General features: G+C 34.2%; 1 protein-coding gene across 1 annotated transcript in view; it reads left to right on the forward strand.

Moving 5' to 3' along the window:
• Positions 1-23,306, forward strand: part of Me1 (malic enzyme 1) — a 149,766-nt gene extending 126,460 nt beyond the window's left edge. The window contains exons 10-14 of the mRNA XM_026410476.2: positions 6,671-6,776; positions 7,752-7,894; positions 9,714-9,887; positions 18,641-18,739; positions 21,624-23,306. Coding sequence (XP_026266261.1) covers positions 6,671-6,776; positions 7,752-7,894; positions 9,714-9,887; positions 18,641-18,739; positions 21,624-21,791 — 690 coding nt within the window. The 3' untranslated portion in view covers positions 21,792-23,306. The remainder of the gene's footprint in view (positions 1-6,670; positions 6,777-7,751; positions 7,895-9,713; positions 9,888-18,640; positions 18,740-21,623) is intronic.
• Positions 23,307-23,459: the final 153 nt, after the last annotated feature.

Below are 23,459 nucleotides of genomic sequence, written 5' to 3' on the forward strand. Positions count from 1 at the left end.
TGAATGAAATTTTCTACAGTTCAGGCATTGTTCCAGCCTCTGGGGATACAATAAGGCCCTTATCTCAGGAAACTCACAACCTAATGGGAAAAACGCAATCCACAAGTTACAGTACTATCTGAAAGCATTATTACATAAATGGTACCAGGGTGCACAGGGGATGATGCTCCTAATCACACTAAAGAGAAGTGTGGAGGTACTGAGGAAGATCTGGAAATAAGGTGTTATCTTTCATTTTTTAAATATCTATAAATTCTGACACAGTGTCTACTACATATCTGGTAATCAATAGTTTGTCAAATAAATTCATTGAAAAGTAAATGGATTTCCAAGTGTTAAAAACCATGATGTAAGAGACATTGAAGGACAGGTTGGAAAGGAAGCAAATGGCAGGTGACTTAAGACCTTTTTTATCCTGAAGATGAGCCATAAAAGAAATGTGTGCACAGGGTTTGCCTCCTCAGTCATTATGATTACATTGTGAAAGATAGTTTGAAAACAGGAAAAAACTGCAAAGAGGAAACTAGTTACAAAGCTGTTGCAATAATTCATATCAAAATTAATTGAGACTTTACCATGGATTTGAGCAAAAGAAGCTTGATTAAGTTGATGGTTAGGAAATAAGACTGGCATACTTAGTAATTGGATAAATACAGGAGGAGGAATAGAGTAGAGGAAGAAATCTAGCTGGACTATCTAGGTAAATGAAGCAACCATTAACGTTAAAAAAAAAAAAGGAATAAAGAACAGACCAGTTCAAGGGAAAAATAAAATAATGAGATGAGCTTTACACAAAGCAAGTTTAAGGTGCCTGTGGAGACTTAAAATGGAAATGTCTCTTTGGCAATTAGAGATCTAGTACTGAACTTCAGGGTGAGGATTGGATTAGAGATATGGATTGAGGATCATCAGTATGTAAATAGAGTCATGGAGGATGTGGAATATATAAATTGTGTTGTCCTTAGGGCCTATAAAAAATCCAAATGCAGAAGTCTGTGACTGCTTTTCTTTTGTGGATCCTAAAAACATTTTAATGTGAAATTTGCATAAAATATACATATTTTATCTCAAATAATTTTAACATAGATTTACTGGTCTAAGACTCCAGATTCCATGGGTTACAATAATTAGAATAATTGAAGTTGTTGGCTAGACCTAATCAGTCACTTTTACTTCATGTTTTTTACTAGCCAAAATAAAGAACATATAATTCTGCTTGCCAAGATAAAGTTAAATTTTAGAAGTTTGTTTTATATTTTAAAGTTTTATGTTCTACTTAATATAAAAAGACATAAGTTTTAGTTAATGTTTTCATGTTTTTTAAACTCAAAATTCTTGTATTGTTCTTTGTGGTGGAATTAATAAATCTTGGAATAACTTGAAAATCAGCATAATCTTGCTTTCATATTTGCATAATACTTTTGTTTTTGTTATCTTTCATCCTTAGCAGTTATACATCTCCTGAAAGCCAATAATAATAATTTTATTACCTTGTAGTTACATTTAAAAATCACAAAAATTTAAATGAAGTTTTTCTTGGTGAAGCTCCTTCACATTTTAGAGAGATAAAATCCCAAACTAAAATGTCCACTCATTCTTGGAGTTTTGTTATCATTATATTATATAATTATTACTCTTTTTTTAAAATACAGTTTTTTAAAATTTACTTTTATGTAGTGCTGAGGATCAAATCCAGGGCCTCGTAATTGTGAGGTGAGTGCTCTACCACTGAGCCACAACCCCAGCCCTAGTTATTCTAACATTCTAATATTCTGTTTTCTCTTTCAACATCACAGCTCTAGCATTTCCTTTCATTCACCTCATAACCATATGTGCAACAGAAGGTGTTTTTATGTTATAGAATATTAGTATCTTAAGTATTTAATTCATCAATATTAATTCAGTTGGTTGAAATCAATCTTTTGGCCACTGATAATACCCAAATATCTTATTTTGAATTTTATAGCAAGAAATAATTGATTTATCAATTTATCCAACTAATAGGAATACATTTTAATATAAACAAACTGGTACTTAGTTTAAAAAACAAAAATCTTCCCAAATGAAAGAGTGAGAATAAAAACAATAAAGTGAGGCTGAAAAGGAGCATTGCTAACAGGACTGGTGTTTGTATTTCACAATGATGACTTTGGAGCATTTTCAGGAAAGACAGGAAGTCACAAAACAAACCAATCTAGGCATGACCTATTTCTTAAATAAATATATTTTGGCATTTGCTAATAAACCTAGTTAATGTTATAACAGAACACTAAAAACAGAAAGTAGGATATTAACAGATACCCTGATGAGAAGCTTCATCTAACCCACAATAAGACTATAGAGCGGTTCAGAATTTGTTTTGATTTTGGTTTTATTTTGTAGTGTTTTAAATAATTTTACTTTATTGTATATTTTTATTAATAGTTGAATGTTTAACTCCTATAGAAAAGAATAGTGAATAAAGGTATATTATATGATATAAAGGTAGTTTTGACAATATAGTCAGTTATTTTCCTCCTGAGAGTATAACATACGTGTTTAGGGCTTGAAATTCTAGGCTGTACAGACAGTTTTTCTTTCCCCTATTGCTTTTTCAGGATTTGATGCATTGCATACCTTGTGGTTAAAAAAAACCAAAATCTAACTATTAGGAGATTTTGTAGCTTGGTGAAAAGTATCTGGCTTAATTATTCTCTCTCTCTTTTCCATTTTGTTTAGAATATGATCAGTATATACATAGGTATTGAAAAGAACAGAGGCCGCAAATGATATGCATGAGTCTTTTAGCCAGAAGACTATGAATATTGATATTTAACAAACAGAATTAAATATTGATGGAATTCACTACCTTCTCTTCCTTGTTTTACTTTCATCACATCATTCATTTTTATCTGTCTTGAGATGATAAAACATCTCTAGTGGTGCATACCTGTAATCCCAGCAGCTTGGGAGGCTGACGCAGGAGGATCGAGAGTTCAAAGTAAGCCTCAGCAATTTAGTGAGGCCCTAAGCAACTTAGTGAGATCCTGTCTCTAAATAAAATATAAAAAAGATCTGGGAATGTGGCTTAATATTCAATCCTCTGTACTCCCCCCTCATAAAAATCACTCTTAAGCAAACTTTCATACCTACATTGCAACTGTTGCATATTAACTGAGAAGACCCTGACTATAGATCCAAAAAGAGGCCACATTCAGCTCTGATAAGCCAATGACATGACAATAAAAACAGACCAGTAAAACGGGGCAAGTAGGCAACAAAGTAGGCACTTGTGGAACTATTCTTCAGTGTCTGTGTGTAGGAAGAAGTACATGTTTATCAGTGGTGATCTTTAACCAATTTTTTTATTCCTATCCTGGGTCCTGGAATGATAACCCCAAATCTTGACTCTCTTTGCCACCAATCCTCCCTTCTGGCCCCACCACAACATAGGTGTTTTTGGTGTTCTGATGTGGATATGAGGTATGAAATGTCCTGTATTAATACAACAATGCTTGAAGGTGAAATGATTGGATTGTGAAAGCTATAACCTAATCAATCCATTCTAGTTTGAATGGACTGAGTGGTAACTATAGGCAGGTGGGACATGGCTGGAGGAGGTGGGTCACTGAGAGCTGCCCTAAAAGGGTTCATCTTATCTGCAGCCCCTTCCTCTTGCTTTCTCTGCTTCTTGGCCACCATGAGGTGAGCAGCATCCCTCTACCATGCCTTTCCCTTGTAATATTCTTTCTAACCTTGGCCCTAGAGCAGTGGAGTTGGCCCACCAAGGACTAAACCTCTGAAACTGTAAGCCAAAATAAACTTTTCCTCCTCTGAGTTGTTTTTTGTTAGGTATTTTGGTAACAGCAGTGAAAGGATGCAAACACAGAGATTCAATCTTGTTGTGTCTTCCACTTTCTACTAAGAAATAGCACAAAATAAGGAAGAAAGATTCAAGAAATGATGTCACAAAGACATTACTAGTCATTCCTACTATGTTTGGTTTAGAAACTAAACCAAATAGTTTCTATAATCATTCAACTGAACTTAAAAATGGTATAGAGAATACTTTGGAGATAAGTTTATTTTTTTCTTTTGATTCTTTTGGTTTTGTTAAGTGGAGCCCTTTAGTAATGTTAGTATGACCATTTAATGATTTCTGACCTTCTTTTGGAGGTGAGGCTGTGGGATATTTAGGTTTCATATTAGATGGAATGTCAGGTGCCAGTGATTACTATGATTAATAAAGCAAGGTGTTTTGATAATTTTTTAATATTTACTTTTTTAGTTTTTTTAGGTGGACACAATATCTTTATTTTATTTTTATGTGGTGCTGAGGATCGAACCCAGTGCCTCACACACGCCAGATGAGCGCACTACCACTTGAGCCACATCCCCAACCCCTCTTTTTATATAATATCTGTTTCTATGATTTGTTTCCCATCATAGGTAATTTAGAGGGCTTAAACTATATTCCATATTTTTAATTATATCTTAGTCATCAGTCAAAAGAAAATTCAAAAAATTTACTAAAAATCTGTAACTGCCAATGTATATTATTCTGTTTCTTCTTTAGAATGGACCATTATATACTTTTTTGAAAACATGTAACTTAAAAAATTGTATCTGTAGGGACATCATTAAGTACAGTGATTCTCAAAACTGCCTAATCAATTCTCATCACTTGGGAAGCTTTAATAAAGCAAACACATGGAATCCAGGATCTCACCATGGAATTTAATTAGAATTGAATTAGCCCTGGAAGCTGGGTTCAGGAATCTCTTTTCTAGGTGACTGGTGCCCATATAGCTCTGTAAAGCACAAATCTGTTTCGTTTGCACTGTTATCATCACCAATACAAACAATTTTATAGATAGAGAAACCAAGATCCAGGGAAGTACCTAAGGACTTGCCCACAATCATATGATGAGCGTAAGAGCCTCCTGAGTCTTGGTCCCATATTTTATCTCCATTTGTTGATAGCATTTCTTAATTGTGGAGTATTTCTTTATTTTACTGAATAGCATAAAAACTTACCCAAAATAGCATAAATATTTTGCTGTTAATTATTAGAATGTATTCTGCTACTTGTTATTTATTTCTCTAGCTAGCAATATTTATTTATCATAAACTATTTACTTATTGACTATAACCAACAGTGATGAAGACAACACTGTAAAATACATTTAAAAATTTGTTGTCTTAGATAATTTAAGTGCACTGAGGAAAATATTTTGAATCATTTCATTAAGAAATTAGAGATTAGGGCCTGGGGTGCTGGTTCAGTGGTAGAGCACTTGCCTAGCATGTGTGAGGCACTGGGTTCAATTCTCAGCACCACATATAAATAAATAAAATAAAGGTCCATTGACAACTAAAAAAATTGTATAAAAGAAAACCTAAGGAAAAAAAAGAGTGGAGATTATATTTGTCACTTTCAGATTTTTCAACGTCTTTTAGTTTAATTTCCATTATTGAATTTTAGGTTTATATTCATTATAAACAGACTCCACTCTTAAACTTACATGCTACTTTTAGCAGCAACCTATATTATGCCAGCTTGACTTTATCAATGCTAACAAAATCATCTTTAAGACTTGTATGCTGGTTTTATTTTCTCATGTGGATGTTTACTTCTTGGTTTGGTAATCTGAGGAAAACAAATAGATTTGCATTTTTATGGAGATCATTGACAAATTTGTATAAACCTATATACCAGAAGCAATTTGGATATGCTTTTGTTGTCATGTTGTTTGTCAGTAATTGAATGGTCCAGAACTATTATCTCAGACTTGCTTTCAGCAAGCCTTCACTGTGACCTACTAATTCTTCTGTTTTGTACTGGGATATGCTCTTTTCAGCATGGATTGTTTATTGTTTTGGTAAGTCCAGCATTTTTTAATTTAAAAAAAATGGCTGGAATATTTTCCTTTAAAGCTACATTTATTATTTCGTATTCCTATTACACAATAGGAATAATCCTGAACTCTTACAATTTTTTTTCTCCCAATCCTAGGTTTCTTCCTTTATGTTTTAATTTTGTGGTACTGGGGATGGAACACAGGGCCATACTCATGCTAGGCAAGTGCACTGTCATTGAGTTATATCCCCAGCCCCTATCTATTTATAATAAACCAAAAGGTGAAGATTGGTTATAATATTTTGCTATTTTCTTAAAAGAAAACATACTGGAATATGTTAATAGAACATTAAAAGCAAGATCTTTGACCATGTTCAATATTGGTTGTTTCATTGATGGACTATAGTTTTCAGTTTTGTGGTATTTAAAGGATGACAGATCATTAGAGAGTTCAATATGGAGTCACCTTGTTGATTTTAGGGAAGAAAGGTAGGCCCATGGGAGCAGACTAAGAGCACTAGGTTCCTCAGTCAGGAAAGGAGAGGAGGTTGTTATAAATATCTGTTCTCAAGTGTACAAAAGATTAAGGGCAATGATACATACTTGAACAAAAAGTTTATAGTAACTTAAAGTAAACTAGAATTTTGTTGAGAAAAAAAGAATTGCTTAAATAAAGAAAGTAAAATTTACATAACTGTAGTTTTTACTGTGGATTAAAATATGTTTAAACGTTAAACATAAATATGAGTAAATTTGAAAATATGAGTAAATATAAAATTTCTGTGATTCACATGTTTGGCAGATTCATTTCTTCTCATTTGCTTTACTTAGGGTCGTGCTTCCTTAACACAAGAGAAAGAAAAGTTTGCTCATGAACATGAAGAAATGAAGAACCTAGAAGCCATTGTTCAGAAAATAAAACCAACTGCCCTCATAGGTAAACTTTTTCTCCTCTTTACCTCTGATAGCCTCATTTTAACCTGATTGGTTTTCTTTCTACCAATTATTCATCCATGATTTAGCTATTTTGGGTATTCTAACCTTGAAATTCACAAACAAAATGATATTCACTTAAGCCTCAGTACCTCATAGATACCTAGATCTGTAAGTTCAGTTCTGTCTTCCTAGTATTGCTTACCCTAGCTGAAGTACATGGCCCCTTTGCAGACTCTGTCAGCCTGCTAATTCCTGGCATATTTGGCACTTTTTCAGGCTTAATTACTGCAGAGAGCCATTCCTTCTCAAATGGGAGGATTTTATTGCCCAGGGAACATTTGGCAACAGTTGGGAGATGTTTGTTTTTAGTTGTCAAAGTTGGGAAGGGGATTTCGAGGAGGAAAATGGGGCTACTGAGACATGGTGAATAGAGGTCAGGGATACCACTAAATAATCCTACAGAACACGGGACAGCCCCTGCAACCAGCAATTATCCTGCCCAAAATGTTGCTAGTGCTGAGGTTAGGAAACACTGAGCATCTCCTGGAAGTCAAGGATCACATCTTTATGTTCCTCATAGTACACAGTACTTAAGCAGTGTATGTACACAGTAGGATGCTCACTATGGTCAAATTTTATGTGTTTAAAAAATCTCCAAGTTGTGAATTTTATTTCCTTATTTTGTGTGTGCATGTTATTCTTTGTATCATACTCCATTCCTAGAAATTCTTGTGAAATAGTTGACAATATTGAAAACACTGTTGATAATTACAATTAAAGCTACTATTCCATGATAGGAAGTTTACTAAGCTTTTAATATTGATTCAAAATGTTCTTTCAATGGTAATAAAAAATATGAAAAAAAATGTTCATCTCTAGAAATTGGAGAAATGCAAATTTAAAATACACTAAGATTCCATCTCACTGGTCTTCTTGGATGAATTAACCACTGATTGGATTCTCATTTCTTCATTAGGAGTTGCTGCAATTGGTGGTGCATTCTCAGAACAAATTCTCAAGGATATGGCAGCCTTCAATGAACGGCCTATTATTTTTGCTTTGAGTAATCCAACCAGCAAAGCAGAATGTTCTGCAGAGCAGTGTTATAAAATAACCAAGGTAAAGTAAAAGTATACTGAAATCTTAAAAGTCAAACTGACAAATTATAGGGAAGCCTAGGATATCTAAGGTGCATACCATATAACCTTAAAAAATTATTGAAAATAATTTGAAAGAAAAGTGAACAGATCAGAGGAATGAGAACTCATCCTTTTCTAGAGTTTTGTTTGTATCACTCCTCTTCTTCAGCAAAATAAACTTTGTAATATTTTAGTGATAATTTTCTTCCAGTGATTTGAAAGTATCTAAGATTTAAACATAAAAGTTGAATAAAAAAATCTTGGTTTTAGATGGTTATTAAAACAGCTCTTAACTAGCTATTCCCAAATATTTAAGCATATAGTATAAAACTACAGTCTGATTTTTGTTTTGCAAAATTCGGGGTTTGGGTTTTGATGCTATGGGTGGAGTCTTTGGGTGACTATCTTGATATCCAGCCAGATTGGGATAGAAGTCCTCAATGCTTTAATATTTTACTGCTTCAGAAAAATGATAATATTTTATACTGTGTTTTCACTAATTTAAATTTGACTAATAACGTGGGCAAAAGTCTTTCGTTTTCTTCAAAGATATGAAAATATCATTACAACAAAATAGATATTGGGTCATATTTATTTAAAACTTACTTGAGATATAAAATCCAAATTGAAGCAGAGAGGGAAAACACAACACAAAGGTATATCACTCTGAAAAAATAAGAACTTGATGTCTGACTTCTTTAATAATGTATCTTTAAATGTTTGTTACTTAATGATTTTTTTTTGGCAAGGAGCCACTCCATTACTTTCTTCTCTTATTTAGGTTGGCATCAGTATCCTCACTAATTTTATTTTATATTTCATCTATAGATTGGGGAATTGTTTCACTTTCCCTAATAGTCCTTAAATCCTTAAAGGAGTAGGGTAAAAAATCCAACAATTCTGTAGGTACTTGCAAATTTGGCATAGTGCTTTGCACAGAGAAGACACATAATTAAGGAGTGTTTAATTAATTATTTTGTCTTAGTATATCTCAATAGGCCTCAAGAATTTAGAGACTCATCAGTGATACACATAGGTAAAATTAGCCAAATTTATATAGTTGTGTTTTAAAATTTAGATGTCAGAAATAAATGGCTTTTTCTCATGATGTTATCTAGTGCTCTACATTGTTAGAGATAAAACATTGAAAGCCATTTTGAGGTTGAAAATTAAGGTCTAAGCTAAATGTTATTTCCAGTACTATAATACTCTAGTATAACCTACCTGTGTACCCTCCCTCCCTTCCTCCTTCCTCCTTTTCCTCCATCCCTCTCTTTCTTTCTTTATTTATTTTGATACTAGAGATTGAACATAGGAATGTTCAACCACTGAATTACATCTCCAGCCCTTTTATTTATTTATTTTTTTTAAAGAGTCTCGCTAAGTTGCTAAGGCTGTCCTTAAACTTGTGGTCAGTCCTCTTGTCTCTGTCTTCTGAGTAGCTGGGATTATAGTTGTGAACCACCACACCTGGCTCTGTCATTTTTATTTTTAAAGTCTGTAATTGGAAGCCTAATAGTCCTTAAATCCTTAAAGGTAGAAATGGTTGATGGACCTATGAGTTGGACCACTGCAGAGAACAGAGTGATAGTCTTAGGGTGACATTTTCTGGGAGACAAAAGTAATATAGAGAAACCTCCTGTTCAAAAAACATTATAGGAGCTTGCCCACATTTACTAGTGAGTTGATGAAAAGTTAGGCTTCTTTCTAAGTGTTCTCTGTTTTGGCTCTTGGATAGTTCTGTTTTGTTTTAAAATAACCTGCTTCTTTTTAACTAGTGGTATGTGTCTGTATTTCAGGGACATGCAATTTTTGCCAGTGGCAGTCCTTTTGATCCAGTCACTCTTCCAAATGGACAGACCCTATACCCTGGACAAGGCAACAATTCCTATGTGTTCCCTGGAGTTGCTCTTGGGGTTGTGGCATGTGGACTAAGACACATCACAGATAAGATCTTTCTCACTACTGCTGAGGTAAATTATTTAAGTTTGCCAAGGCTATAAAATATGCTCAGCCTCATTTGTTTAATATTTTATTTGTCTAGCATCTCAACTTGCTCTCTAGAAGTAGTAAAGTCTAAACAATTAGAGAAAGTCTTTCTCAAAGATGCATGAGATGGGTAGGTAACAGGTTCATATTGGGTCACTAGTAAAATATTCTTCAACAGCTGTTAGATAAATTATATTTTGATTTCGTGGAAGGAACCCCTTTTTTATCTACACATTTCTCATTAAATTTTATGAAAGTAAAGAGACAATTAAAATATTGTTTCCAAATGAAAATTAAGTGATAAATATTTCATTATTAATTTTCTGAATAAAGTATTTTGAAGGGTTTTTTTAAAAAGTCTGATATAGTATAGTGGTTAAATGCATAAAACAAATTATGCTAATATTTAAGCAGAAATGAAATTTAAATAGGGAAATAAATATTTATCAAACCACTAAAATAATAGGAGAAGTAGCTGTAGTCAGGGCCTTCAGGAAAGATTCTCAGAACATTATGGTGCAGGTCCACTAGGGAATCTCATTCTGACAAGAACCGTGAAAGATCTATGCTTTTACTTTGCTTGCAAGCTAACAAGTTAGTCATAGTTTCATAGATACTGTCAAGGCATGATGCTCTTAGATCAGAGACAAAGGAACTTTATTACTCATAAGAATAAGCCTTGAGCTTCATATTTCCATCAGTTTCCCTTGTGCCCGAAGTCTAAGCAGTAATTGGTTATATATTTCTAAAACCGTGACCTTATGATAACTGTGGATGATTAACAATGTTTCAGATTCAAACAGGATGCAATTTGTGAATAAGAAGCTTGTGAATTTCTTCTCTTAAAATTAAACTACTGTACAACTAGCTGAACTGAACCAAATAAAACTTGATTAATTTTCATATACATCTATCCTTAAAACACATTATTCTTTCCATTGTGAAGAGGTTTGAAAAATATAGAAAAAGATTTTAAAAGAACTAAAGGAGCATATTCCAGGGGTTAGTGCCTGGTTTGATTCTGTGAGAACAGTGTCTAGAAGTTATTATGATCTGTTCTTATCATTTTTTTTCACTGCATTAAAAGCATAATAGCTGATGTATCAAGTAGATGTCTAATTACTAAGAGGGCATTTTAAAGTTGTTTTTACATTAAGAAAAATGTAATAATTGTTTTCTAGAATATGCACATCAGAAGAAAAAATTGATCCTTCACTTTCTGTAGCTATGTTTTCTTTCCTAAATTACTCTAGCTCCATCTAGTGACAAATATCATGAATTTTTTTAAAATTTCTTATTTAGGAAGAGTAATGATCACTACCAAAAAATTTTGAAGAAAAAAAAAATGGCAATGTGAGCAGTCCTATTCTTATTGTAGCTAATGGTCCACTGACAGCATCATTTTTTTCCTAGGCTTCAACACATATTCCTTTTTCTCATACTACCTCAATCACATCCCATTTGTTTTCTTTGTCTTCTGTTGTTTGGTTCTAGGGATTCACCCCAGGGCCTTTCCCATGTTAGGCATGCAGGCTACCCGTGAGATATAGTCCCACCCTTCTCTGTCCCTTTTCATCCTCCTTTTAACTAAGACTTTTCCCATACCCTTAGCATTCATTTTCTTTTTTTTTTTTTTTGACTTTGCTATTGGTTTATTTAGCTTGGTGTGGTATTCTCAAATTTCATCCATTTGCCAACAAGAGGCATAATTTTATTCTTTTTAGTGTTGAGTAATATTACACACACACACACACACATATATATATATATATATATATATATATATATATATATATATATATATATGATATTTTATTTATCCATTCATCTGTTGAAGAGTACCTAGGTTGGTTCCATAGTTTAGTTACTATGTGAGTTGACCTACTCTACATTGATGTGGCCACTAGCAATGTATGAATGTAGCTTTTCTCCCACATCCACATGAACAATATTATTGCTTGTATTCTTGATAATTGCCACTATAACTGCAGTGAAATAAAATATTGAAAAAAACTTTGATTTGCATTTCTCTAATTGCTAAATATGATGGTCTTTTTTATATGTTTGTTGATCAATTGTATTTCCTCTTCTGTGAAGTGTCTTGTTCAGTTCCCTAGTCCATTTATTGATGGGTTATGTCTCTCTCTTTTTTTTATTAGTTGCTCATGACAGTACAATGATTTTGACATATCATACATTTGATTCAAATGGGGTATGAATTCTCATTTTTCCACATGTACAGATTGCAGGATCACATTGGTTATACAGCCACGTTTATACATACAGCCATACTAGTGTCTGTGTTATTCTGCTGCCCTTCCTACCCCCCACTCGCCTCCCATCACCTCTCTCTACCCAATTTACTTTAATACATTTCTCTGTCTTTTTTTTTTAGCATTCATTTTCTTGTCTCACTCTTTTCCACCTGCTTTCAAAGATCTCATCATTTGTTTCCATTGTCTTTATTCTAATAATGCCAATTCTGTGTATCTCCATTCCCACCTTTTTACTGGAACTCCAGTTGCCCTGCTAGATAATTCCCCAGACATGCCCAGCTGTGCCCTTAAACATTTTGAAAACCATATTTAATGCTTTCCCTCCCCCTCAACATCCATGTTTCTAATAGTAACATCCCCTTTCTAGGTAACTACCAAAGTTTAGAAACCTGATGTTCTTTTCTTCTCTTCCATCCCATAGCCTTAAGGCACACTACCTAAACATACTTTGGTATGTTTTACCTTTCATCCTTCCTGCTGCTTTACCTTTCATCCCTCCTGCTGGAAAGCCCCAAGAATTATTCTCCATCCAGTCTCACATTCAGGATACTGCTTATGTCTAACTTCATTCTTGAGTCCTTTTTCTGACAAATCTATCTCATCTTGCTCTTTCTTGTCATGGTTGTCCTTATTAAACACACTAACATTGAATTTTATTCTTGGTTGTGTTATGCTCTTGAGAGCTTCATATTTCAAAAAAGATTAAGTGTTGCCTCTATAACTAAATTATAGATTATTTTCTTTAAAGACAGAAATTCTTCCATAAACTACTTTAAGAACTCTAGTAGAATCTAGCACAATGTGGAACACAAAGCAGAAACAATAAATACTGTTGGGTTGGATTAAATTGAACTAGTCATATAGCTTTGCAAAAATGAATACCACTTACTGCCATATGGCCAAAAAAGGAAGAAAGTCCTTTTTGTCTATAGTATATTTTATAATTTATAAAATAAACATAAAATATTTAGGTGTATTTTTTGGTTTGGCAATCCCAGATTTAATAACTGTTAAAATTATAGTCAAAAATACTAATTTTATATCACATGAAATTAGAAGTCTCTGGGTTGGCACCAATATTAAAGGTTATTTATGGACATTTTCATATTATAAAGAGATTTTTAGCTTTTCTAGCACTGGGGACAGTCTTCTGGACCATGATGAAAATACACAGTGCACCCTGAGTCAGCAGCACTGGCCCTATGCAGTCTGTGGCACAGCCTGGGAATAGATTTCTCTCTGTTCTAACCTAGGACACAAACCTTGGTCGCCTTTCCTTACCCAACCCTTGTTCGACCTCTTTCTGATATCTGTCCATAGGATGCCTGAGATGATCACTATGGACAATAGCATCTGGAGGAACCTTCAAATCCAACTGCTATAACATTGTCAGAATGAAATTGAGAAAGATTATTTTGAGAGATAGAGGCATCCACTGCAGCAAATAGTTTTTGAATGAATGAGTCAATAGGTGAGAACTCAAGTGTTCTTGTGTTCTCTCTTCTCCCTTCTACCCCTGTATGAATTCATTTGTGTTACTAGAAATGAAATATCTGATTTTCTAAAGCTAACTTTAAGGAAAGGGAGAGGATAGGGAAGAAGAGAGAAAGGTTTATTTGTCTTATAGTTTGGAGGCTGAAAGTCCATACAGCATGGTACAGGATCTGGTGAGAGTCCCATCATGGGTGATGGAACGTGTACCAGAGAAAGAGCTCACATTGCAAAATAGGAAACTAGAAAGAAACTGGGCTCTCATGCAGTCCTTTTGAATGACATGCTCACAAGTTGTGTGACCAGCAGGCCCTCTCTCATAAGGTTACATAGCATTATCACCACACAAAGGACCAAGTTTCCAATATGTGACTTCAGAGGACACATTTAAACCTATCCAAATCACAGTATTCCCAGAATTCTTATATTTTACTGAGATTCCCCCTTGTTCCCTATTTGCTACTTATTTCTCTTCCACAGTTTCTTGGCTCCCTCTCTGTGTGACAGGCATTCATGGAGAACAAGAATTCATTTATGATTCTTCTTCACTCAATCATCTTCTGACTGTCCCCTGTCTTTTTGACATTTGAGAAGTATTCTAGAGGATAAAAAGAAATGACGTCAAGCACTAGCAATATGGCAGTGGTGACAGATTCAAGGTATATACATTTTAGTCAGCTTTTTCGTTTCTGTGACCAAAAGACCCAACCAGCACAATTTTAAAGGAGGAAATTTTTATTTGAGGCCTCAGGATTTCAAAGGTCTCAATCCAAAGAGAGCAGGCTCCATTCCTCGGGTCTCAAGGTGAGGCAGGACAGCATGGTGGAAGAGTGTGGCAGAGGGAAACAGTTTCCTGATGATCAGGAAGGAGAGAGAGAGAATTCACTTTCTAGATACAAATATAAACTCCACAGCCCCCACAACCTAATGAACCACTTTCTCCAATCACACCCCACCTGCCTCCAGTTACCACTCAGTTAATACCACCAGGGATTAATTAATTATGTTGATTAGGTTAAGGATATAGCGCAATCTTTTCTCTTCCAAACTTTCTTGCATTGTCTCAGGTAAGGTCCTTGCTTAGCTTCAGGACAGCCATCTTAAGTGACAGCCCCATTTAAAAAAATAAATTTACTTTCCTGCCCAAGGCTCACCACTCCCTCAGACCAACTCCACCCTTAACCATCTGCATTATGACTCCCTGCTGGCTCTAATCCCTGAGCCTACTCTAATCCCTGAGCCTGCCCCATAAAAGTCCTGAACCCCAAGCCTCTCTCTATGGAGAGATGAGTCTTTATTTGTCAGCTATCTTGTGTATCTCTGCCTGGTCTCCATCTTTCATTTCTCCTTCGCCTGTCTTCTGGTGCCTCGCTTTCCTTTCATCTCACACGTAAGCTCTTGGCAGACACCACATCTAAACCATAAAAATATGTCACATAGATTTGGGGCCTTGAAGCAAGAAATGACAGCCTCTAGAAGATAGAGAAGGCAAGGAATGGATTTGTCTAAAGCTTCATAGCCCAATAGGACTTATTTAGACATCCAGAGAATCAATTTGTATTATTTGAAGTTACAATGTTTAAGATAATTTATTATAACAAATACAGATGGTTCTGGCCTTTAAAAAAAGTCACATAAATAGCTGAAAAAATTTGAAGTTAATTGGTTATAGAAATTGCTCCCAAGTCATACACTAATGAGCTAATGTAGTGTAGAGCTAGATCTGACCCCAAAGCTATTTTACTTCTCTTTTACCATTCTGACTACCTATTTTTTTGTTTGTTTGTTTAACTAAAGAGTCAAGATTCATTGAACACTGAACTTTGACAGACATTGTGGTAAATTCTTTACTGGAATTTACTTCATTTGATCCCATGAATTAGGAACTCTTTTTAGATAATCAGTGGAGTCAGCGTTCAAATATAGGTCTGCCTTACACGAGGACCTGGGTCTTCAGCCACCATATCATTACATCTTTTGCTACTCATTTTGCCCTATTCAATTAAATAATAAGATAGATACCCATAAACCTTTTGCTTTAACATCTAAGAAATGCCAACTGGTTTATTTTTATTTTTTTACATTTCTTTTTTTTTAATGGGTTCTTTGTAGTTATACATGACAGAATTCACTTTGATGTAATTGTACAAGCATAGAATAGGTCTTATTCTAGTTAGGACTCCACTCTTATGGATGTATATGATGGTGCCACCTGATTTAAGTCTTTTATAAATCCTTTGCAAAACTAGGGATAATAAGGTTTTATAAAATAGTCTTGATTCAATGGGGGATGGTTTTATTTTGCTCCAGTCATTGTTTTACATAATTCTCCATCAAATCTCCCTTTTCTTTCCCTTAGTGACATTTCAGTAAAATCCACTTACTATTTATTAGATATTAGTCTGATTCAGTGAGAAATAGTTAAGCATTTCTAGTTCATAATTTTTCATCGAATTGAAATATCATCTCCTCTCCCTGTAGTACAAAAGTCGTGCAGTAGCCTTTTTCACTTGTTTTCAAAACCTTGTGGAAAATATTGATCCATTTGTGTTGCTGCAACAAAATACCTGAGCTGGATACTTTATAAAGAAAAGAGGTTTGTTTAGCTCGGTTTAGAGGCTGAAAATCCAATGGCTTCCTTGGCAGAGAAATGGAAAGGGAACTATCTGGGTGCAGAAAGGGCCCCCGCTCATGGGGTTGCCTGGCTTTATAACAACCTACTCTCACAAGTATTAACTCTGAGGGACTAGCATTCATCCCTTCCAAGGACAGTGCCTCCAGTTTCCTAATTCACAGTAGGCTCCACCTCTTAAACGTTCCTCCACCTTGACACCAACACATGGAGAACCAAGCCTCCGGCACATAAATCTTGGGGGCATAAATCACATCAAACCATAGCTAGGGGTTTGAGAGAAAGTGGCTAGACTCTAAAAAACCACCTTCCCTTCTTGTCAAGGTCTATATCTTCCAATGTGTTGGAGATAGGAAGGAAGGTTATGGGAAAAGTTACGAGAAAGGCTTTTTTACTAACTTTTCTGGATTTTGGCCATCAGGTCCTCTGTGGCAGGGCTCAAATTTGGCTCTCATGGAACACATATTTGAGAGTTTAGAAGATCCTTCTTCAGCTCTGCTGGACCCTCACCATCTTTTCCTGGGAAGTGACAGCTGTTGCTGTGGGGTTGGCAGGGCTGATTCTACCTCCTCTTAGGCTGTAGGGGAAATGGCAGGCCCCACATGTTTGGTGATTTCCTGAGAGTGTGGAACTCTTAATTTCTCTCTGTCCTAAAGTTTGGGACTCTGGTCACCAAGTTATTCAATGCCATGTTAAAAGGCAAGAAATTATGAATTAAATGATGAGTTTATTATAAAATTATGATCAATACTGTAATTTTAGATTATAATGTTTTTGTGTAATATTTATGGTTTCTCTACCCACCCTGCTCTGTCTAAATGCCTTTGGTCAGAAGTCCCCAGTAACCCACAGGATTTAACCCAAATTCCTTATTTGATTTTGAAAACACTCCAATCCGTATTTCTCTATACAGAACCTCTGCTGCCCCAGCTTAGGGCACTTGTGTTCCTTGATCTAGCTCATACATCCCTGCCTTTGATTTGACATTGTCTTCGTCTGGAATGTCCCTGACCTGCTTTTCTAACTTGCAGTTTTCACTGGATTCTAGCCTCCAGCCTGCCTCCACTATGAAGCTCTCTTTCTTAACACTCATATTTCACCTCTAGGCTCATTTCAGTATTCTCTCTTTTAGTACCCTGTTATCTCATTAAATTACAAATCTCTCAAGGATAATAACTTTTTTATGGTACTGGGGGATTAAAACTAGGGATGCTCTACCAGTGATCTTTTTATTTCTATTTATTTGTTTTGGTACTAGAGATTGAAACCAAGGATATTTTACCTGTGAATTATAAGTTCAGCCCATTTAAAAAAATTTTTTTTTTAATTTTGGGACAGGGTCTTATTAAATTGACAAGGCTGGCCTCAAACTTGTAATCCTCATGCCTCAGCATCCCAAGTAGCTGGGATTATAGGCACATGCCATTGCACCCAGCATAACTGTTTTTTAAATTTATTTGTAGTATTATAGTTGCTCAACATCTTACTTATTTGCAGGTGGCAACAAAACAATACTTTAGAAATAATTTCATGATTTAAAAATAAAGAGTATTAAGAAATGACACCAAAAATAAATGTTTAACTATTCAAAATATTGCAGATGAGAAAATATTTTTACTTCCTCTCTACATCAACATTTCTGTTAAACAGAGGTTCAGGTCTAAGCTGATTTATATTCAGCCTGAAGAGACTTAATCAAAATCGTAGAGCTAGAGTGAATTTTGTTTTTGCTGAACCTACCTTACTGTCTTAACATAGGGTTCATTAAATAGTTCAACATTGTTTGATTTAGACCTAGGGAATGGTTTGGGAATCGCAGATGCTAAGGCCAGTTAGTGATTGGGTAATCAGAATCTGGGTAAAATTAAAATCCTATTGATAATGTGACTCTGAAATAGCTTTCTCAGCCTCTTGCCTTACCTCCTGCAGGGGGCTGTGTAAGCAGGGAGTAACAGTATGAGCCACCATGAAATACTGTTCTCCTGTACTTCCAGGGTCCTACTCCATTACTACTCACATTTCTTAACTTTTCCTTCCTCCTGTTCCCCTAGTGTTTCAATTGGAAAGTGTCAAGTATTTCATGGTACAGTGAAAAGGAATTAAACTGAGAGAAAACCAGAATTCTCTTCTCATCTTTATGATTCCCAATAATTAGTACATCTCTCTTGGGTTCAGTTCTTCCACTGATAAAATGGTAGATGAAGTGAGATGATCATAATGTGATGGTTTCTACAAATGGCCAGTCTGTGTGGCCATGCACTTAGGTTATCTGTATAACTACCACATTGTATGGTATGAAGTATAAACATTGTTCTCCTTTTTCCTTTTCTTCTTATAGGTTATATCTCAGCAAGTGTCAGATAAACACTTGGAAGAGGGTCGGCTTTATCCTCCTTTGAATACTATCAGAGACGTTTCACTAAAAATTGCCGTAAAGGTAAAACCATTCTTGTTCAATTCTCAGTATGTTTACTTCCTTCTCTTATTAAATACATATTTTTAAATATTAAAAATATACTAAAATGCTTCCTTGAAATGTTTTTCTGTATCAGTTTATATCTCTTAAGTTAGGGAAATGAGGCATAGTGACTAGATAGAATTTAATAGCTACCTTTTAGATTTACAAAGAAGTGGTAGAATTAGGATGGATCATTTTCTCTTTTGTTTATTACCCTTCCATAATTTAAATAACTCATTAGGTTTTTCCTTTTAGTTTGGTGCCTCACATTTCACTGTATTTTAGTTATCCTCTTCTGTATCACACTTACAATAATTAACAAATTATCACAGACATGATAGAGTGTCATTTAATCCTGGAACCACCTGCTACATCCATGTCTCTATGGCATCTTAAAAAATGAAGATTCTAATATTAACATTGATCTCTGCCTGCTATTAAGCAAAAGTCATTCCTATAATTAGAAAATCATCTGATTAATGACCTGCAATTTTCATGGGGCATGGTGGTGCACACCTTTAGTCCCAGCAGCTCTGGAGGCTGAGTCAGGAGGATTAAGAATTCAAAGTCAGCCTCAGCAAAAGCAAGGTGCTGAGCAATTCAGTTAGACTCTGTCTCTAAATAAAATACAAAATAGGCCTGGGGATGTGGCTTAGTGGTTGAGTGTCCCTGAGTTCAATCCCCACTACTCCCCTGACACACACACACACACACACACAAAAAAAAAAAAAAAAAAATCTGCACTTTTCAAAAAAAAGATGAAGACCATAACTAATAATAGTGGCAAGAGGGAAAAGCTATAAGGGCAAAGAACTCAAAGGCTGTTGGGTTAGGCAGATGAGCTGTTGGAGGATTGAAGGAAAAATCTAAAGATAGGGTTATTTTTCTATAATAAAATTGATAAATTGACCTTTTTTGCAATGTAGTTGTATTAGTTTAGCAGCATTTGTGTCATCTGCCCACTAGATGTCAGTTCCATCTGTAGAGTTGACAATTAAAAATGTTGCCAGGCAATTCTAAGCGTTCCTTGGGAACCAAATTGCTCCTAGATTAAGAATCACTAGTTTTAAAGCTATTAGCAAATTTATCTAAATGATACCATTTAATATTCATTGGTTCATATGTTATTTTTTATCTTGTTGATTAAAGGTAGTCTTCAAAATAAAAATCCTTCAAAGAACATTAGATAATAATCTCTTTGGTTATTTATGAAAGAATATGCTCATATGTTTCTAATATTGTGTACCTTCTAGTTTTTAACTTGTTTGAACTACTAATATATGAATAGCATGTTTTCATTTTGACAATTTAAATGAAAAGGAGCTAATGTATGATTAGAGGAGAAAGTATTAAAAAAAACAAGGGACAAAAAGATGCAAGTTGTATACTAAGATAATGAAGAACAGTGCATAGATAGAAACTGGAAAATCAGAATAAAGAACCAAACATGAAGGAGGATGATGTGAGTGGACTGTACATTTGAGGTATCAGTGGCACATTCAAACATACAGTGCTAACAAGTAAATGAAAGTAACTGAGACTTAAAAGAGAAGCTAGATAGAAAGATCTGGAGTCTTCTGTATAAAAAGTAGTAATACCATAATGTAGGTACTTTGAAATTAGAGAAAAGTCAAATAAACAATATTCTATTTTTCTACCATAAGCATTATTTTATTATTTGCATGTATTTCTAGTCTTTTTGTTTGCTTTCTTTTTTACCATCTTTATAATTATGGTGCATACGTGCTTTTGTTTCCTGCTTTTTCATAGAAATTTCTTCACAGTTCAGTAGTTTTTATAACCATATTTTTTCATAAGTGCAAAATTTTACATTGAGAAGAGATACTTAATTTTAATATTCTTCAGAATCAGACTTATCCAAATAAGTCTATCATACAAACAACTCCTCTGTGACTGTGTTTTAGAACTGGTATGAGTTACATTGTATAAATGGAATGATTAATTAGGACAAGAAAAATCCATTTTTTTTTCTTAAAGTAGAAGAAAAGAGAATGTATAAAGGTATAGAGGAGATAGTTTGTGTTGGTGAAACGGAGCTTGGGATTGTTTTCTCTGAATGTTGGAGTTCTCTCTAGAGTGATGAGAATCAATTGGAAACTTGGAAGATGGGGGAGGTTTGGAATTATCTTTTAGAAACTGTGAGGAGGTTATTTAAAAATGATTGAAAGTACTATATGCAGCCAGATGTGCCTAAGTAAGGTTAGGAAATGTATCACACCACAGAAAACTCAGGTGTAGTTCTCTGATGGACAGCCACAAATGAAGGCCAGAATTGAGGGGTCCATGGAAGAAGGTCTAGACTGGTACTTGTAAAACATGTCATGGAGATGAGAGTCTATGACCCTGATTATGGGTTGCAGATGATTAGGTTAACAGGATCAGAAGACCCTGGGATAAATACAGAGATTTTGTAGGAGGCTATGGTCAGAGTAGAGATTCTTGAAAATTCAATGTATTCAAGTTGAAGCTTAGCAGTAATATTCAGATATTTAGTTAAAGTTAATTATCAACTAGGTCATGTCAAGACTTTTAACACTGGCTTCTCTAAGAAATCTTGAGATAATAAAAAATAAATCTTCACTGTTCATACTCTTACGAAAAGTTGCTGGTATTATTTCCCCCTCTTGCTACATTATTTATAATTGTTTTCATTTATATCTTCTTTGTTTATGTGAACTTTTACTCTAACAATCTTCTTGTAAACAGAACAATATAAATTATAAGATAATTTTTGAAATGGGTAAAAACTTCTGTTATATATATTCACCATCACCTTTTATTAATTAAAGCAATTAAAATTGTTTTATTAATTAAAACAATTAAAATTCTGTTCTTATTTTAGATTGTGAACGATGCATATGAAGAAAAGACAGCCACAGTTTATCCTGAACCACAAAACAAAGAAGCATTTGTCTGTTCTCAGATGTACAGTACTGATTATGACCAGATTTTACCTGATTGTTATACTTGGCCTGAAGAGGTCCAGAAAATACAGACCAAAACTAACTAGTAGCATAATTTAGCCAACATTAACTTCATTATTGAGATCTTTAAGTCTTTTATAATTTTTAAATGTTAGTATCTTTTTTGATGATTCATAACATGATTAGATTAAGATAATTTTACTTTAACCATTAAAATTTATAGAATATTAATATAAGTTAGGACAAACTTCACACTACACAATTTTCCTTCATTTACCTTCTGGTTATTTATAGTTTCAATCTTAATTATTTTGTCCAAATTCTCTTTAAAAGCCATTGTACTGACTACTGAGAAACTCATTTTTATATAAAAAAATGGGAAGACCAAAATTAGTAATATTGATATGATCAGCATTAAACCTCATAATTCTTTTGTTGACAATTATGTTAATTCCTTCTTTTAAAAAATAAAGATAGAAGTGAATTTAGGCATAACTGAACTTTTGCTAAACATAAATAACACTACTTTGTTACCTGGAGAAAAGCAACTTGTCAGGTGTACTTATTCCAGTCCTTCATTGTATTTGTTCTTTTTGTGTAACGGAATCTGACATTTCTAAGAAAGATCATTGCTGTTTACAAAACCTGTGCAGCCTTAGATTTTAATATTCTTTTTTCCATTGTTATGTCTTATAGAGCAAAGTGCTTATTACCTTGGTTCACAGTCAGAAACCTTCTCAAGAGTATTTTTATTTCTCCACCGAACAAATGCCCTATCCTTCAACTACCACACTGTGGCTAAGGGCCTTATGGACTGCCTGTCCAGAGGTTTGTACCTTCAGTTCAGCATACCTGATGAGTGAAAACAGCTAAAAACAGAGTCAAGATCCTTGATAGGGACTTCTTAAGCCCGGTTCTTAAGACAATGATCTGATGAATCAGGAGCAAGGCGCTGATTCCCTAACAAGCTGGGTGTCTACTTGAGTGATCTGCTTGAATGTTCCATTGATTAACTCAGGTAACTAAGAGCTCAGTGTATAAGTTCAAAATTTCTCTGGAGTTTGGAGAAATTTTTATAATTATGTCCACAGTGTCTGAAATAATATTTCTGTATTTCTATCAGTTACTAAAATATTTTAATTATAAAACCCAGACTATGATAAAGAATAGTTATATCCCCAGATTGTATTAATTTACTTTAGATATTAATGATTGAACTAATGGAAACATTTTTGAATTCTTAAGCTCAGGTGCAATAACATTTGCTATTTATTTATAGAATCATCTAGAGAATTTTCTGTTTTTGAAGTAATGATTTATAGAGTATAAGATGTTAAAGATAGACTGCACTATGAAATGCTATTATTGAAAGCTGAAGGTTATACAGATTGTTTCAGGTGTGAGTGGAATGGACCAGGGACTTTCTTGTGGTAACATTTAGTTAAGGGTTTCTGTAACACAGTTATTTGGAAAAGATTCATAATACTTAAGAAATAAGTATTGTTTGTTTCCTTGTTGTTATATAGCTCTAACTAAATGTATTTACCTATGCAAAGATTTCTTAAACCAAGAAAAAGTGAATGAATAAAATTATAAAATGATATTTTCCTAAAAATATGGTTATACTTTAAATAACAATGATGGGTCTTGGGAGTTGTATGACAAAATATTATGAATTTTTTTAAATATTCTGATAACTGTTCTAGTATGAACTTCATTCACTTAATGCATATGTAGTCATAATTCTGGCTACT

The sequence above is a fragment of the Urocitellus parryii genome, chromosome 8, assembly GCF_045843805.1.
Source record: "Urocitellus parryii isolate mUroPar1 chromosome 8, mUroPar1.hap1, whole genome shotgun sequence".
Lineage (NCBI taxonomy): Eukaryota > Metazoa > Chordata > Mammalia > Rodentia > Sciuridae > Urocitellus > Urocitellus parryii.